Source organism: Eschrichtius robustus, chromosome 20, assembly GCF_028021215.1.
Source record: "Eschrichtius robustus isolate mEscRob2 chromosome 20, mEscRob2.pri, whole genome shotgun sequence".
Classification (NCBI taxonomy): Eukaryota; Metazoa; Chordata; class Mammalia; order Artiodactyla; family Eschrichtiidae; genus Eschrichtius; species Eschrichtius robustus.
Genome location: NC_090843.1, coordinates 44241717 through 44258735, shown reverse-complemented (window position 1 = coordinate 44258735; position 17019 = coordinate 44241717). Strand labels below are relative to the sequence as shown.

At 36.1% G+C, this 17019-nt stretch overlaps 1 protein-coding gene across 2 annotated transcripts in view; it reads right to left on the bottom strand.

Annotated features, from left to right (window-relative positions):
• The window catches only part of USP32 (ubiquitin specific peptidase 32), a 195142-nt gene that overhangs the window by 119844 nt on the left and 58279 nt on the right, over positions 1–17019 (bottom strand). For both annotated transcript variants that reach the window (XM_068530497.1, XM_068530498.1), the window contains exon 2: positions 10588–10715. In XM_068530497.1, coding sequence (XP_068386598.1) covers positions 10588–10715 — 128 coding nt within the window. The remainder of the gene's footprint in view (positions 1–10587; positions 10716–17019) is intronic.

Below are 17019 nucleotides of genomic sequence, written 5' to 3'. Positions count from 1 at the left end.
AAAGATACAGTAATCAAGACAGTATGGTACTGGCACTAAAACAGAAATATAGATCAATGGAACAGGATAGAAAGCCCAGAGATAAACCCATGCACCTATGGTCACCTTATCTTTGATAGAGGAGGCAAGACTATACAGTGGAGAAAAGACAGCCTCTTCAATAAGTGGTGCTGGGAAAACTGGATAGCTACATGTAAAAGAATGAAATTAGAACACTCCCTAACACCATACACAAAAATAAACTCAAAATGGATTAAAGACCTAAATGTAAGGCCAGACACCATCAAACTCTTAGAGGAAAACATAGGCAGAACACTCTATGACATAAATCACAGCAAGATCCTTTTTGACCCACCTCCTAGAGAAATGGAAATAAAAACAAAAATAAACAAATGGGACCTAATGAAACTTAAAAGCTTTTGCACAGCAAAGGAAACCATAAACAAGACCAAAAGACAACCCTCAGAATGGGAGAAAATATTTGCAAATGAAGCAACTGACAAAGGATTAATCTCCAAAACATACAAGCAACTCAGGCAGCTCAATATCAAAAAAACAAACAACCCCAATCCAAAAATGGGCAGAAGACCTAAATAGACATTTCTCCAAAGAAGATATACAGATTGCCAACAAACACATGAAAGCATGCTCAACATCATTAATCATTAGAGAAATGCAAATCAAAACTACAATGAGATATCATCTCACACCGGTCAGAATGGCCATCATCAAAAAATCTACAAACAATAAATGCTGGAGAGGGTGTGGAGAAAAGGGAACACTCTTGCACTGTTGGTGGGAATGTAAATTGATACAGCCACTATGGAGAACAGTATGGAGGTTCCTTAAAAAACTAAAAATAGAACTACCATATGACCCAGCAATCCCACTACTGGGCATATACCCTGAGAAAACCATAATTCAAAAAGAGACATGTACCCCAATGTTCATTGCAGCTCTATTTACAATAGCCAGGACATGGAAGCAACCTAAGTGTCCATCAACAGACGAATGGATAAAGAAGATGTGGCACATATATACAATGGAATATTACTCAACCATAAAAAGGAACGAAACTGAGTTATTTGTAGTGAGGTCGATGGACCTAGAGACTGTCATACAGAGTGAAGTAAGTCAGAAAGAGAAAAACAAATACCATATGCTAACACATATATATGGAATCTAAAAAAAAAAAAAAAAAAGGAAATGGTCAGAAGAACCTAGGGGCAAGATGGGAATAAAGATGCAGACCTACTAGAGAATGGACTTGAGGATACGGGGAGGGGGAAGGGTAAGCTGGGACAAAGTGAGAGAGTGGCATGGATATATATATACTACTGAACGTAAAATAGATAGCTAGTGGGAAGCAGCCGCATAGCACAGGGAGATCAGCTCGATGCTTTGTGACCACCTAGAGAGGTGGCATAGGGAGGCTGGGAGGGAGGAAGATGCAAGAGGGAAGAGATATGGGCACATATGTATATGTATAACTGATTCACTTTGTTATAAAGCAGAAACTGGCACACTATTGTAAAGCAATTATACTCTAATAAAGATGTTAAAAAAAAAAAAAGAAGCCACCTGCCAATGCAGGGGACACGGGTTCGAGGCCTGGTCTAGGAAGATCCCACATGCCGCAGAACAACTAAACCCGCGCACCACAACTACTGAGCCTGCGCTCTAGAGCCCGCAAGCCACAACTACTGAAGCCCGTGCGCCACAACTACAGAAGCCTGTGCACTTAGAGCCCGTACTCTGCAATGAAAGAAGCCACCGCAATGAGAAGTCTGCGCACCTCAATGAAGAGTAGCCCCCGCTCGCCGCAGCTAGAGGAAGCCTGCGTGTAGCAACAAAGACCCAACACAGCTAAAAATTAATTAACTTTTTTTAAAAGTACTTATCTTTATTTAAAAAAATGGTAGTTACATTAGTACCTGCATCATGACAAATGTCATATAACTTAAATAAATAGATAAAAATTTGTGAATTCACTAGGAAAACACAATCTTTACCAAGTATTCAAAGTCACCATGCCCATTAACAGCATAATGTGGTTGTTCAAAGTACTAAACAACATATTTGCAAAGCAGCTAATAAAGTAGCTAGCATATAATATTAATAAACAACAACCAAAGTCTCTCACAGTCATACAGTATCTCTGAGGGAAAGGTTTGGTTTCAAATAAACAAATTACTTTTATTTATACCTCCTGTAACATTTGCAAACCATGTTATTATATATAACTACGATATTGCCAATTTTGGGTTCAGTTGAAATTACCCACAGAAGGATAAAACTAACAACCTTGGCCATTATAGCATGATGCTCTCAAATGACCTAACAGAGAAACAGACTAATGATAAGTTCAGGTATTATCTCTTTGGAGTTCAAGGATATGAAATAAACATACTATTATCCTTCAAATAAATAGGCTGGTGAGGGCTTAATGTGGTTCCCAGGGGTTACTGAAAAAATATTCCCGACCCTAATGAGGAAAAAAAAAAAAAAATGAAAATCAGTAATGGGGACTATTTTTCAGTCCAAAAAACTTCAATACATAGCTTTCAAAATACCAGTAAAATTAAGCTGCTGATCCTTTTTCAGGGCTCTCTTGGACAAACAAAAGGATCCTCAAACATTCTTGAATGAGGGACTCCAATTGTCAGGAACTAAAGGATATCATGAGAAGTGCCCCAAACCAAACTCAATCGACTCAATCGGAACCAGAAACCAAAGGAACTTTGCTGGAAGAAGACTGATAAATGGACAGTGGCAAACCGTATTGCACCTGGGTTCCATTCTGGGACTTCTACCAACAGAAGACCTATAACGCCAGAAAACTCAAAGCTCATCAAACTATCAAGCTTTGGTGACTTTACCAACTATTTAGTATCTTGATTCTGGTGGTAGATACATACACCCACACAGTTATAAAATTGTACAGAATTTTACACACACACACACACACACAGTAAAACTGGGGAAAGCGAAATAAGATCAGTGGATAACATCAGTGACAATATCCTGATTGTGATTTTATGCATTTGTAAAATGTTATCTTCAAGGAGAAACTGGCAAAATATAAAAAGGATCTCTGTTTTCTTCCTTATTAACTGCATGTGAATCTGTATTTATCTTAATAAAAATTTCAGTTTAAAAAATTTAGGATGGGGACTTCCCTGGTGGTTCAGTGGTTAAGAATCCGCCCTCAACGCAGGGGACATGGATTTGATTCCTGGTTGGGGAACTAAGATCCCACATGCCGCGAGGCAACTAAGCCTGTGCGCCACAACTACTGAGCCTGCGCTATAGAGCCCGTGAGCCACAACTACTGAAGCCTGCACGCCCTAGAGCCCGCATGCCGCAACTACTGAAGCCCGCACACCTAGAGCCCTTGCTCTGCAACAAGAGAAGCCACCACAATGAGAAGCCTGTGCACTGCAACGAACAGTAGCCTCTACTCGCCGCAACTAGAGAAAGCCCGTGTGCAGCAACGAAGACCCAACGCAGCCAAAAATAAATAAATAAAATTATTTTTAAAAAAAGAAATTACATTTAGAAGTACATTAAGGAAGGATTCTCATATTTATCACTTAATGACAAAATTATGGAAATACAGAAAGTTCAACTGTATTTTACAACTCTTCTCCCTATATTTTAATCTAAGTATTGAATATAATAACTCATATTACTCAAAGATGATCGTCTTAAAAGATAATAACTACCATATGCAAGGCAAACATAAAAATCATTCCGTTTCTGCTACAAATAGAAATTTATTAGGGACTTCCCTGGTGTCACAGTGGTTAAGAATCCGCCTGCCAGTGCAGGAGTCACGGGTTCGATTCCTGGTCCAGTAAGATCCCAAATGCCGCCGAGCAACAAAGCCCGTGCACCACAACTACTGAGCCTGCACTCTAGAGCCCGCGAGCCACAACTACTGAGCCCACGCACCACAACTACTTAAGCCCGCGTGCCTAGAGCCTGTGCTCCGCAACAAGAGAAGCCACCGCAATAAGAAGTCCATGCACCGCAAGGAAGAGTAGCCCCTGCTCTCCGCAACTAGAGAAAGCCCACGCACAGCAACAGAGACCCAACGCAGCCAAAAATAAATAAATTTAAAAAAGAAAAGAAATTTATTAGGTAGGTGCTCAATAAAATACAGCTATATTTATTCCATGGGCATGCAGAAAGGGAGAAAAGGATAAGAATGAATATGCCTTCCTTTTACATTCACCCAAGTTTAGAAAATGTTAGTTGCTTTTCCCACCATTTAGAATTCTTTTTATATAAAATTTCCAACTTCTGTAGTCAAACTCAGCTGAATTTTATCAGCTAAATTTAGGCAGAGGTTTTTAACACTCTCGATTATAAATTAAATCAACCTTATTTTACCTTATAATACCAATTAAGGAATATGCTATTGGATAGAAGTGTCTTATCAAGACTGACTTGAAAAGGATGTCAATTATTTTTATCATCTACTACACTAGTCACGTCAGTGGCTCACTTAATACACCAAGAATTCAAAATAAGTGATTATGCATAAGTTATTTTCTATAAGAGTATTTTTTAGTACCAATATAAGTGAGTAACTTCTTTGACATCTGGCATACCACTTAGAACACTTATAATTTATGTAATGTATTTGATGTAATGTTTTATACAAGGAATTCCCTTGTCCCATTATGCTTAATGACATGTCAGCTCTTCTGCTATAAACTTTGTTTTTCAATAGCTTATGAAACTGTTTAAATATTGCTCTAGGATAAAACTTGGCAGTTAAGAACCATCAAGACAATAATGCATATTTTTTTAAAAAGTCCATATGTAATTTTACAAGAAAGGAGTGATATATTCTGTTATTATCTTCATCTAAGAGAGCCCTTGGAATCTTTTTTGTCTGGTCTTACAAAGAGAAATACAAAAAAAAACAACAACAACAATGCAATTTAAGAACTAGCATGAATATTACACTGAACAAAAGTGATGCGGTTAAGATAAAGACTAGTGGATATTTTACAGATTCTAGTCGCAGAGAAAGATTTTACACTAGTATCCTGCTTAGCGTTCTACTGTTAGCCATAATGTCAAGACTAGGATTTAATGTAACATGAAAACATTAGCTGCTTTTCTCTGGTTGATATGAACATATTATTTTAGTATATTATAATAGTCAATGATCAACAGCATCAGGAGCTGACAATGGCTAGAGTTGTCAAGAAAGTTGTTATCCATGATGCTAGTAAATCCAACATAAAGGGATGTAATCAGTAATACTGATCAACTAACATCAAAACAAAAAAACAATCACAAATCATTATTCTATGGTCAGATAGGCCCCCTAAACCTAGACTGTCTAGTATTGGATTGGCCAAAAAGTTCGTTCGGGTTTTTCCATAACATCTTACTGAAAAACCGCAACAAACTTTTTGGCCAACTCAATAAATGCATGTCCCTAGTCCCAAGGGGCATCTAAATGCATTATGAATACCTCAGCATAAATTTACCAACACTAATGGAAAAATATCCTACTAATCAGCTGCTTGTTTTCACACGTTGACCACTATGTCTAAAAACACTCCAGGCTCTTATGATTGCTTTTGCTTAAAATGTGCATTTTCCTCTAATTTGGAAAAGGTTAAATGTTCAAAGACTGCAAAGCTAGCAAAGCTAAATGACTTTAGGAGTATGGTTTCCTGGTCATTGTCCTGGTCATTCTTACAATAGGGTTTTGCAGAATATACAATTACTTACAAACAAAACAAAACAAAAAAATCAAAATATTCACTGAGTTTATATTATATGCACAACACTCTGGGGCCAATTTTTTAAAAGTCATAAAGTCTGCCTGTCAAGAATCATAACTTAGTTGAGACAAGATTTAAATGAACAATTAGTCATTATCTAATAAAAACATTGTACTACATAGTACAGAGGCAGGCTTTAATGCCTGTTAAGAGTTTAAGGATGGGAGAAAAACAGTGTGGGCTAAAATTGTCAGAGACAGCTTTATGGAGGAAGGTGGAGTGGAATTTTTATCCTAGACAGCCATCCAGAATTGAAATCAATCCTGGGATAGAGATTTAAGAGTTTCCAGTTAAAAGAAATAGTTAAGGAGTAGCAACTATCAATTCACTTGCATCGCATATTTTGTAAATGGTGAAAACCAGTTTTAAGTGAATGTGAAAACAAGAGGAAATGATTACAAATTAATACTACATGGAAATGTTTTGTCATTAGATTTCTTTGGGGGAATAGGGGTTGGGAGATGGGTGACACACTAAAGAAAAAACACTGAATAATTAAGAGTTAGTGGCCTTGGTTCAGAGAAGTCCAATTTCAAGTAGAACACAGTTTTCCATTCACCTTGTTTTGACCTTGTTTTCTTAATTCCCTCAAATTCCATTCATTTAATATTTTGTTCAAATAACACATAGCTATTATTATAAGCAAGATCAGAATTACATCAAAATATTAAGTACACTAATCTATCCTAGAAAATAATGAGTCAAATGAAATCAATGCTTTGATTCTAAAAAATTTTAAACTGTTTTGAGTTATTTTTCCTTATCCAAAATAGCCTGTCTTGGAATTTATCATAGGAAACTCTTAGAAGGATTTTAAGAAAGATCGCAGAAGAGCCATATACAGTGGAATGATTACTTCCTTAGCTTTGCAACTAATCACTTTGTTTAGAAATCCCATCATATAACAAGATTTTGCTGCAACTACAGAATACAGATCCTCCATTCTATGAGTCTGCCTACCCACTATATCTAAATTCAAACTTCAAAACTATCTGCCCAGATCTATACTTCCATTTTACTTAAAATGTACTATTTCCTCTTTAGCAAATAACTTTGTACTCTGCAAGATGAAACATACTCATAAATTCTCTCCCTTTCCCAAATACACACAAAAGTTGAAGTCTATCTACTAACCTGCCTGTCTTAGAGAGATGCCTGAAATAAGCTACAAGCTCATTTTATATAAATGCTGGAACTGTTCCAGAACTGAGCTTAATGGGGTTCACTCATCCTTTGAGATTATTGTATGAGACACTATAAAGACATCCTTTCATGAGAAAATACCAGAGATTAAAGACAGAAGTACTTAGTTCCTTATAGTACTTTAAAACTTACACAGTGTTATATGTACTAATCAATATTCACATGCTAATAGTACTCCTCCTCACTTAAAATAAACGTAGGTCCATAGGATAAATGAAGTTCACCATCATCACTAAAAGCATTTATAAAATTTCTATTTGTGTTTAATACTGTGCTAGAGTTTACACACAAAAAAGTGTTAACTACAATGAAACTGAAATTTGAAACTATCATTATGGATTTTACAATTTAAAATTAAGATCATTCTTATAAAACAATTATTCAATACTTTAATTATTCTAGCCAGTGATGATTCTTAAAAGATAGTCCAAAGGACAGAGACTCTTGAAATAATTTTGGGTGAAATGAAATTTACGAAATATTCACATAAAAATGACGCTCCAGGGAGTTCCACTTCCACCTTAGATGTAGAAAGCCTGAGTGTCACTCCTAACCTAAAAACAAGAAAAAGTCATTTAACTATCATATTACATTTCTCGAGCATATCGGAGAGCTGAGTTAACAGGGCAACCTGTATCTGACATTTCAAGAAAGATAGATTCCTCCAAAACAACAGCAGGAAGAGGCAACTACCATGCAAGCGAGTAAGAAAAAAATCAGCTAAAATTTTAACAAAGTGTCACTAATCTATTTCCTGTCTCCATAGATTTGGCTATTCTGGCCATTTCACACAAATAGAATAAAAAATACATGGTGTTTTGTATTTGACTTAGAATGTTTTGCAGGTTCATCCATGCATGTATCAGAAAACTTCATTCCTTTTTTATTAACAATATTCCATTCTATAGATTAGCTATACCACATTTTGTTCTATTGATGGACATTTGACTTGTACACTGAAAACTATAAAACATTGCTGAAAGAAATTAAAAATCTAAATCAATGGAAAGGCATTCTAATTTTGTGAGTCAGAAGACTTAAATATTGTTAAAATGGCAATACTCCCCAAATCAATCTACTGATTCAATGCAACCCCTATCAAAATCTCAGCTGCTTCTTTTGCAGAAATTGAAAAACTGATACAAAAATTCATATGTAAATGCAAGGGACCCAGGATAGACGCAACAACTTGAAAAATTAGAAAGATGGGGAAATGACACTTTCTGGTTTCAACACTTACTATAAACCTAGAGTAATCAAGACAATATGATACTGATACAAGGATAGACACAGAAAGCAATGGAATAGAATTGAGACTCCAGAAGTAAAACCTTATGCTTATGATCAGTTGATTTTCAACAACAGTGATAAGACGATTCAATGGGAAAGAATAATCTTTTCAACAAACAGTTGCTCGGACTATAACAGAGAAGAATAAACCTGACTCCATATTGAATCTATTCCTTTAGCTCTAACCTTTGCACTCTGTTGCCTGTGCTTAGTCATGCAGGCTTTGCACCTTTTGTAAAAGAATGTTGCCTATAGCCTGAAATATACAAGATAGCCCATTCTCAAGGCTCTGACTTTTTAAAGGTATAACACTTTTTCATTCATATAAGATAAAAAGTTACAGAACAGAGAATAACATTTGTCTTGCAGGAGGTCTAGGAACATTGTGATCAGACCTCCGTGGACAGCTGCAAGAACAAAGGCACCAAGAAGTCTGCAACAACCAGCCACACCCTCTCCCCTTTTAGTATAAAAGAAGCCTGAATTCTAACTCAGGGAAGATGGTTCTTTGGGACACTAGTCCACCATCTTCTTGGTCTGCTGGCTTTCGGAATAAAGTCGTTATTCCTTGCCCCCACAACGCGTCTCTCAATTTATTGACCTGTCATGTGGCGAGCAGTAGGAGCTTGGACTCGGTAACAGGACGACTAAAGAACTATTTCCAAAAGAATGAAGTTGGACTCGTCACACCATACACAAAAATTAGCACAAGATGGATGAGACCTAAAGGTAAGGGCTAAAATCCTTACAGGGAAACAGAAGAGTAAATCTTTGTGACCTTGGGTTAGGCAATGGTTTCCTAGACATAACACCAGAAACACAAGTGATAAAAGGAAAAACAGGTAAACTGGACTTTATCAAATTTTAAAGTTTTGTGTTTCAAAGAACACCATCAAGAGAGTGATGGGACAATATATTTGCAAATCATGTATCTTATAAGGGACTGGGACCTAGAATATATAAAGAACTCTTACATCTCAAGCATAAAAAGACAACCCAATTAAAAAATGGACAAGGACCTGAATGGACATCTGTTTATAGGTATGTAGATGTACACATGTAAATCTTTATACATGATCCAAAGAGATAAATCAGATATTCTGACCTAAGTTTTCCCAGCACCATGAATTTACAGAGACTGACAGTTTTGACTTTAAGGAAGAAGCTGAGGGAAAGAAAGGCTCAAGTTAGTATACATTTGAATTTGGAAGCATCTTGTTTTAAATACTATGGATTCAGTTTAAATCCCTTCCTCTAATGGGCAACTTATATTATCTCATTAAATTGCTAGTTATATCCTAAAATGAAAAATTCTGAATTCCAAATTTTTATATTATACTAGCACTTAAGACAAATAAATTAAAAGAAAATAGGAAGATGAATTCATACTGAAAAAGAGAACCCAATAAATAGTATCAGGAAAAAAACTAATCCTGTCATAAATCCAAAATAATGACAGAGCAAGAAAGTACATAATTTTACACAAGAATACATGTAACAGAATTAATGCAACATATATCCCCACCAAAAAAAAAAAAAACGATTAAAACACACAAAAAAGCAATAAATGTAATTTCTATATTATGTAAACCATAAGATTCAAAAGCACACGGCACAGGTTAGAAATATCAACTGTCACTAATTAGGAATGGTGAATTAAGGTTTTATGAAATATACCAAGCTTAAAATTCTTATTACAATTTTCACTGTTTTATTAATTATATTCTCATTTCACCTTTCGAATGACATATCTGTGTATATACCTATAAAATAGTGAACTTAATGTTAGAAAGGGGATATTTATATCAACTTAGCTCATTTTATCTCTACCTAAAATTTTTAGTAGAATTTAAATAAGCCTTTACAAATTCTAATAAGCTAGTGTTTCATGTACAACATTTAATTTTACAGAATTAATTTAATTAGGTTTTACTATATGGAAAGGTTTTAAATTCAAAATTTATAAAAATACTCCCAACATAAAAATTATATGTCAGAATGATGAAGTTTATAAGAATAAGAAGCTAGTCATATAAATGGTCCCATGATAATAATCAGTGGCTATTAAAGCTCAGAAGTACACAGAAGCAGAATTGCAGCTCTGCAGTACTCCCATTTGGCCTCTAAGAACACAGGCATATTGACATCTAAAACAAGATCTGTTAACCTACTCAGCAAGAAAAATAACTGTAGGGAAGATTAAATCTGTCAAGACCAGGAGAACCCTCAAGAATTCAGGCTGGTGGTAACTATCTCAAAGGAAAACCTAGAACATAAAGATTACCTCAGCAACTTTTGGAGGCACTCCATCCCCAAGCACTTCTCTGATGAAGCAGTGCTGGCCCATGTAATATGAGAGTCCACAGGTCCTCTTGAAGGCATCTTTCAGTCGTTTCAGCTCTACATCTGTAACTGCAATTCAGAAAGAGAAGATGGGTAAGAAACTAGAGGAGAAAAGTCATCTCTCAAAATCTTTACATTTTTTCAGCCCAATTCCTAATAAAAATTGGCAAATATTATTTCTCTTTCCAAATAAGTCAAATAAACCCAAAGATATTTTTCATAATTCTAATATTTTCAAATCTAATCTAGAAAATAAATATGCAAATTCCTGACCCACTATTCTCAAATGACAGAAAATTAAATTATGCATACAAATTTTAAGCAGGGGTAAGGAAGAGGTAACAAGTACTTCGAATTAGCAAGTAAGCTAAATGGCCTTAGACGCTGGCATTAATATGTTTTTAGCAGCAATGCACTCATTGCCTCTGGGATAAAAATTATATTATTTCTACTCTTTGAGCATGTATCTATCCATGCAGAAGACACCCCCTAAGTTTACCTTAGACCATGTCATCATCTACAAAGAAAGTAACCTATAAATAGATGATTCTAATAAACTATAATTTTTAGCACCCACTCTCAAAAAAAAAATTACTGAGTCATTACTTTATTTTAGGTATTGAAGCCTTTTTTCCACTGAATAGAACAATCTTTGTCTACAAGGACAGAAAAATAAATACTCTTTAGTATTATGTGGTCAGTACAATCGTCACTATGGAGGCACAGAATTGGTACCTTTATCCCATGCTAGAGAAGAAAGACAAGACTTCTGGACAGAGAGGATGATTACTTAAACTTTTAAAGGCTAAACCAGGCAAAATGGACAAGGGCATGCCAGGCAGACATAATAGTTTGTTTCAAAGTATAATGCATAGAGCATGATGTATAGAGCGTGTGGAGAATTGTATGTTACTAGAACAAAATGAATAAGGCAGGGAGTAGTAGTAAGTGATAAACCTGAAGCAGTCATTGACCAATTCAGAGAAATTCGGTTCTGTCATAATAAGGAAGGGACTCCGTCAGACACAATTCAGATACAAACTCCAGGCAGACAGGAAACAGGACACAGTCAGATAAAATTCAGATAGTTTACCAGTTCTATAGAGAATGGAACAAATGTGGAAGCAAAAGATAGACTGCTACTAAGAGAAGAAAAGGAGGAGCTAAATCTGGGAAATATTTAGAAGGAAAAGTCAGTAGAATCTGAAGCTTGACTAAAAGTAGAAGCAATCTAGAATAACACTCAGGATTCTATCCTGGGAAACTTGAAGGATGGTATTAGCATGTAGAAAGGAAATGTACGAAAAAGAGTAAGTGAGGAAGTGGGGACTTCCCTGGTGGTCCAGTGGCTAAGACTCCACACTCCCAATGCAGGGGGCCCAGGTTCAATCCCTAGTCAGGGAACTAGATTAGAGCCCACATGACGCAACTAAGGGTTTGCATGCCACAACTAAAGATTCCGCATGCCGCAATGAAGATCCCGCACGCAGCAACAAAGATCTTGTGTGCCGCAACTAACACCCAGCAGAGCCAAATAAATAAATTTTAAAAATATTTTTTAAAAAAAATAGTGAGGAAGAAAAAAAATGGTAAATTCTGATAAGGACATACTGAAAATGAGGAACCTTGGGGAGATCCATTGGGTTTTTACAATTATGAGTGTAAAGCTTAGGAGAGGTTTGATGAGAGTCATCAACCTATAGGTGGCAATTAAAGCCATGAATGAAGAGCACAAATGAGACAGAGACAAAACTGGGAGAAACCAAAGCTTACAGTACCTGTGGAGAAAGAAAAAATACTCAAACAAGATCAACAAGGAATAGTTAGAACAGGAAAAACAAGAGTGTAGTCTCCAAAGGACAAGAAAAAGGGCTGGTCTACAGTCTCAACTAAGGCAGAAAGGGCCAGCAAGATAAAGACTAAAGGGTGCCCTGGCACACAGATTATCATTCAATGAAAGTCTGTGGTAGGGAGGGAAAGTTCATGAGTTCAACAACCTGTAGGGCAACGATAAAACAATAAGAACTAATACTTGAATAAGTAGCTAGAGAAAAGTATGAATACTAGATGCTTAATTCATTAAAAAATGAATTCATAATATTAATAGCCCCAAGTTACTAATTTCTTTTCCTTTTTAGAATGCAAAAGTGAGAAACAGAACAAAGCTCATTTTATAAATTACAATAAAAAAGAAGAAATTACTTCAGCTACTGGAATACCTATTTCTTCAATATGCCTAATTTTCATTAATGGTCTTACTAACAAATTAGGATGCTCATAGTCTAGTGGAGGAGACAAGAAAAATCAATCATTGTGATATAAAATGATAATCTCATACACTGTTGGTTACAGATATTTGAAGGACTGTTTGGTAATATGTTAAAAAAATAGCAACCAGATGACTAATGAATTTATTCCCTTATAACAGGAGAAAATGTACATATAAGCTTTTTAAAGCATTTGTAAAAGCAAACAATGTCCATCAGCAGAAGACAGATTGAATAAGTTATTGTATATGCACAAAAGAAACTATCAGACACTAAAATACTGCCAGAGATCCATATTTACTGAAAATAAATAGTATTTTTATTCAAAATAAACAATCTAACAATTAGTTCGTCTGTAGATAAGGAATACATAAAAGCGTTCATTGTACAAGTGAAACTTTGAAAACTTTAAAGATTCAGGCAAGATGGACAGCAAAAGAGAATCAAGCCTAGTAAAATTTTAGGGTAGGAAAACATAATATTAATGCAGTTATTTTAGTTTTAGAAAGAAAAAGCAATTTCTGGAAAAAATAGAAAACTGAACACGTGTGGTTTTTCTATCTACTCTCTCTCCAAAGACTTCACTAAAATTACAGCAAGAATAAAAAAGGGCATAAACTCACAAGGACAAAGAGAATAGGAGAAAAAAGAACTGAGGATCTAAGAGGCAGTCAATTTTTTCTGGGGAACATTAGTATCTGGAGGAGTGACTGACCTGAGCAGATAAAATAAAATTGAAACCTAAGCACCAGCAGTTGAGAAATGTGAACAAGAAAGTGAACTAACTTACTCTGTCTAGAGCACCCAAAAAAGACTCGAATTCATTGTACCAATTACCACAAAAAAAAAGGGGTGAGGGTAAAAGGTGGGCTTGAAGAGAAATTGGTTGAAAGTTATATGAGGAGTGCTTAGACTCTCGGGTCCCTTGCAGCACAACACAGTCACGCACCAATCTACCATCTACCCCCCACCCCCCGCACATCACTTTTAGATGTAGATATATATCAAAAACCAGAGATACATTCTCTGGAGACACTGACACAGAAAGGCTCCATACATGGAAACACCTAATTTAGCTGAGAGCTACAGGAAGGACAATGAGGTATGAAAAAAGGTGAAGATAAAGTGAGCATTTGCATCCAGCTGCCCTCCCTTGCCCTATTCTCACATACATATCACCTGGGCAGAATCAATGAGGATTCTTCTCTGAAGAAAGTAAATGATTCTAGAACAAAGACCTACTGTTACTGACATGGGGTGAGGGGAATGTCTCCATTCCCCCTTTAGAAATGGCTGGGTTCCCAAAAGGAAAATCCACAAGTCAACAAGTGATATACTCAAACATGTAAGTCTTCCAGTCAATCTTTTAATGCATCACTCTTTAAAATAAAAAGGCAGTTTGGCAGTTATTATAAAGTTAAGCATATAGTTACCTTATGACCCAATAATTCCAATCCTTGCTATTTACCCAAGAAAATACTGTACAGAAACATACAAAGGAGCATTATTAACAATAGCAAAAACACTAGAAACAACAACCCCTTGATCCTTGAACAGATGAATAAATAAATGTGGTATATCCATACAATGGAATAGTATTCTGCAATAAAAATGAAGAAACCACTGATTCATGCACCAACATAAGTGGATCTCAAAAACTATGCTGAGCAAAATAAGCCAGACACAAAAGAACATATACCATACGACTGCATTATATAAAAGACTTAAAGAGGCAAAACTAGCTGTGATGTCAAAGACAGTGGTTGACAGGTGGTGAAGTGGGGAGTATGTGGCTGGAACTGTAGGGAACAGACACTGGAAAGAGATAGGAGGGAACTCTTCTGAGGTGATGGAAATGTCTTATATATTTGATCGGGGTGGTGGCTACAAAAGTGAATATGATTGTCAAAACTTACTAAACTGAATACTTAAAATCTGTGCATTTTATTGTATGTAAATTATATATCAATAGAGTAGACTGAAAAAATGAATGAACTGCCAAGGAACACCAAAAATTAAGGAAGATTCCAAAAAGAAAGGTACCAAAACAAACAAATGGGGGAAGGGGGAGGGGTGAACAGAAATAATGAAGAAAGAAGAAAAAAATATGAAAACCTCCAAATATTCTCAGAAAAGGAGAAAAAGAAAATTACATCCAAATAGGAATAGGGTACTATAAAAATATAACAAGGAAAAAGTACAAACAATCTCTCCTGTACCTTTTCCAGAAAGCTACAGGAGAATGTCCTACAACAAAATGAGGGGGTAAACAAAGGAAAGAAAAGGGATCCAGGAAACACTGACTGTAGCATGAGAGAGGTAAAGGGAATTTCCAGGATGATTATGATATGATATCCCAGCAGGACAGCTATGCATAATCCTAGAGAACAAGACTAGATTAGAAATGAAGGACTCCAGAATAAAAAAGGAAAGCATGACAGTAAACTAATACATTTGGACAGTAAACTAATATATTTGACCACAATGGGAATAGCTTAAAGAGGTATTTCACCTTCAAAAAATAAATCTCAAGGGCTGGTTTTACTTTAGGTTTTTCTTAATCTAAGGAACTGTAGAAACATTTCAAGTCCACCTATAACACTGTCATAAGAGTCAAGAAACTAACCAGAATCTTATTGAAAACTACAGAAACAGAACTAAAATCCTTCCTCAAACAGGAGGTAAGTGTGATGAAAGACAAGGGAACACCCAAGGCAAAGAACCAAGGGAGAAAGTTTTATTTTCTCATATCAAAACAGATTTTCAAGAGAATTTTTTTTTTTAAAGAAATTCACGTTCTTTTATTTATTTATTTATGGCTGTGTTGAGTCTTCGTTTATGTGCAAGGGCTTTCTCTAGTTGCGGCAAGTGGGGACCACTCTTCATCGCGGTGCGCGGGCCTCTCACCATCGCGGCCTCTCTTGTTGCAGAGCACAGGCTCCAGATGCGCAGGCTCAGTAATTGTGGCTCACGGGCCCAGTTGCTCCGTGGCATGTGGGATCTTCCCAGACCAGGGCTCGAACCCGTGTCCCCTGCATTGGCAGGCAGATTCTCAACCACTGCGCCACCAGGGAAGCCCCAAGAGAATTTAACACAAATCTCATCCAACAAAAAGCCTTGGTGATTTCAAGACATCTCAGTTTTCAAAATATTCCATTAGTGAGAATTAGCAACTCACAATCAAATACCAAGATATGGTAAGAAAAAGAAAGTACTTGATAATCACGTAATGATTATAGCACAAAAGTAAAAGCAATTACACAGAAAGGGCAAATACTGAAACAGAGATAAAACAAAGATTATGGTCCTCACCACAGAAACAGAATCCTTCCAGTAAGACGCTCCTGAAATGCAATCAATCAATCAACAAATCATTAATTAATTAAAGGCTACTGTGCCCTTACTGATCATATGCCCAAACACTGTGCTAGGCCATGAGGAACACAAAACTAATAAGACCTCCATCTCTGCTTTCAAGGAACTCACAGCTAAGAGACAGACTCATGAATAAACAATGACAATATAGTAAACATAAAAGACATAGTTGTGCACAGAGGAAGAACATCTAAAAAGGGGGAAGAGTGCTCTAAAACTACATTACTAAGCACAAGTTAGAGCAAAACAGATAGTTAGGTGCATCTAGTGATTATTTGCATATATACTTTCTATAAAGATCTCCTTGTGAATTCTTCTTACATTTGATCATCTATAGCATGACATTCTCAAGACCTATTTGATCTATAATAAACCTAATATAGCAACTTATCAGCATAAACAACCTAATCACCAGTTTTTAAGAGAAAATGGTAGTCTTCCGAGCTAAGTAAGATTTACAGGTTATATCAGTTGATATAACTGTGACTAACATGGCTGATTTGAGTTAATTGTAGCCACAAATTTGTGCCTCCTGGACACCTTCTCATCCAAGACTTTCCCACCCTTTCTCATCACTTGGCTTTCGGAGCAGGGTGAAAGGCAACAGTGTACTGTGGTGAGCTAAGGCGAGGACACTGAATTCACTCCAGGCAGTCTATGTCTCGCTGAAGGACTACATATTCAGGGCCGTGGGCGCTGACAAGAGACCTGTGCTTCTTTAATACTCTCTG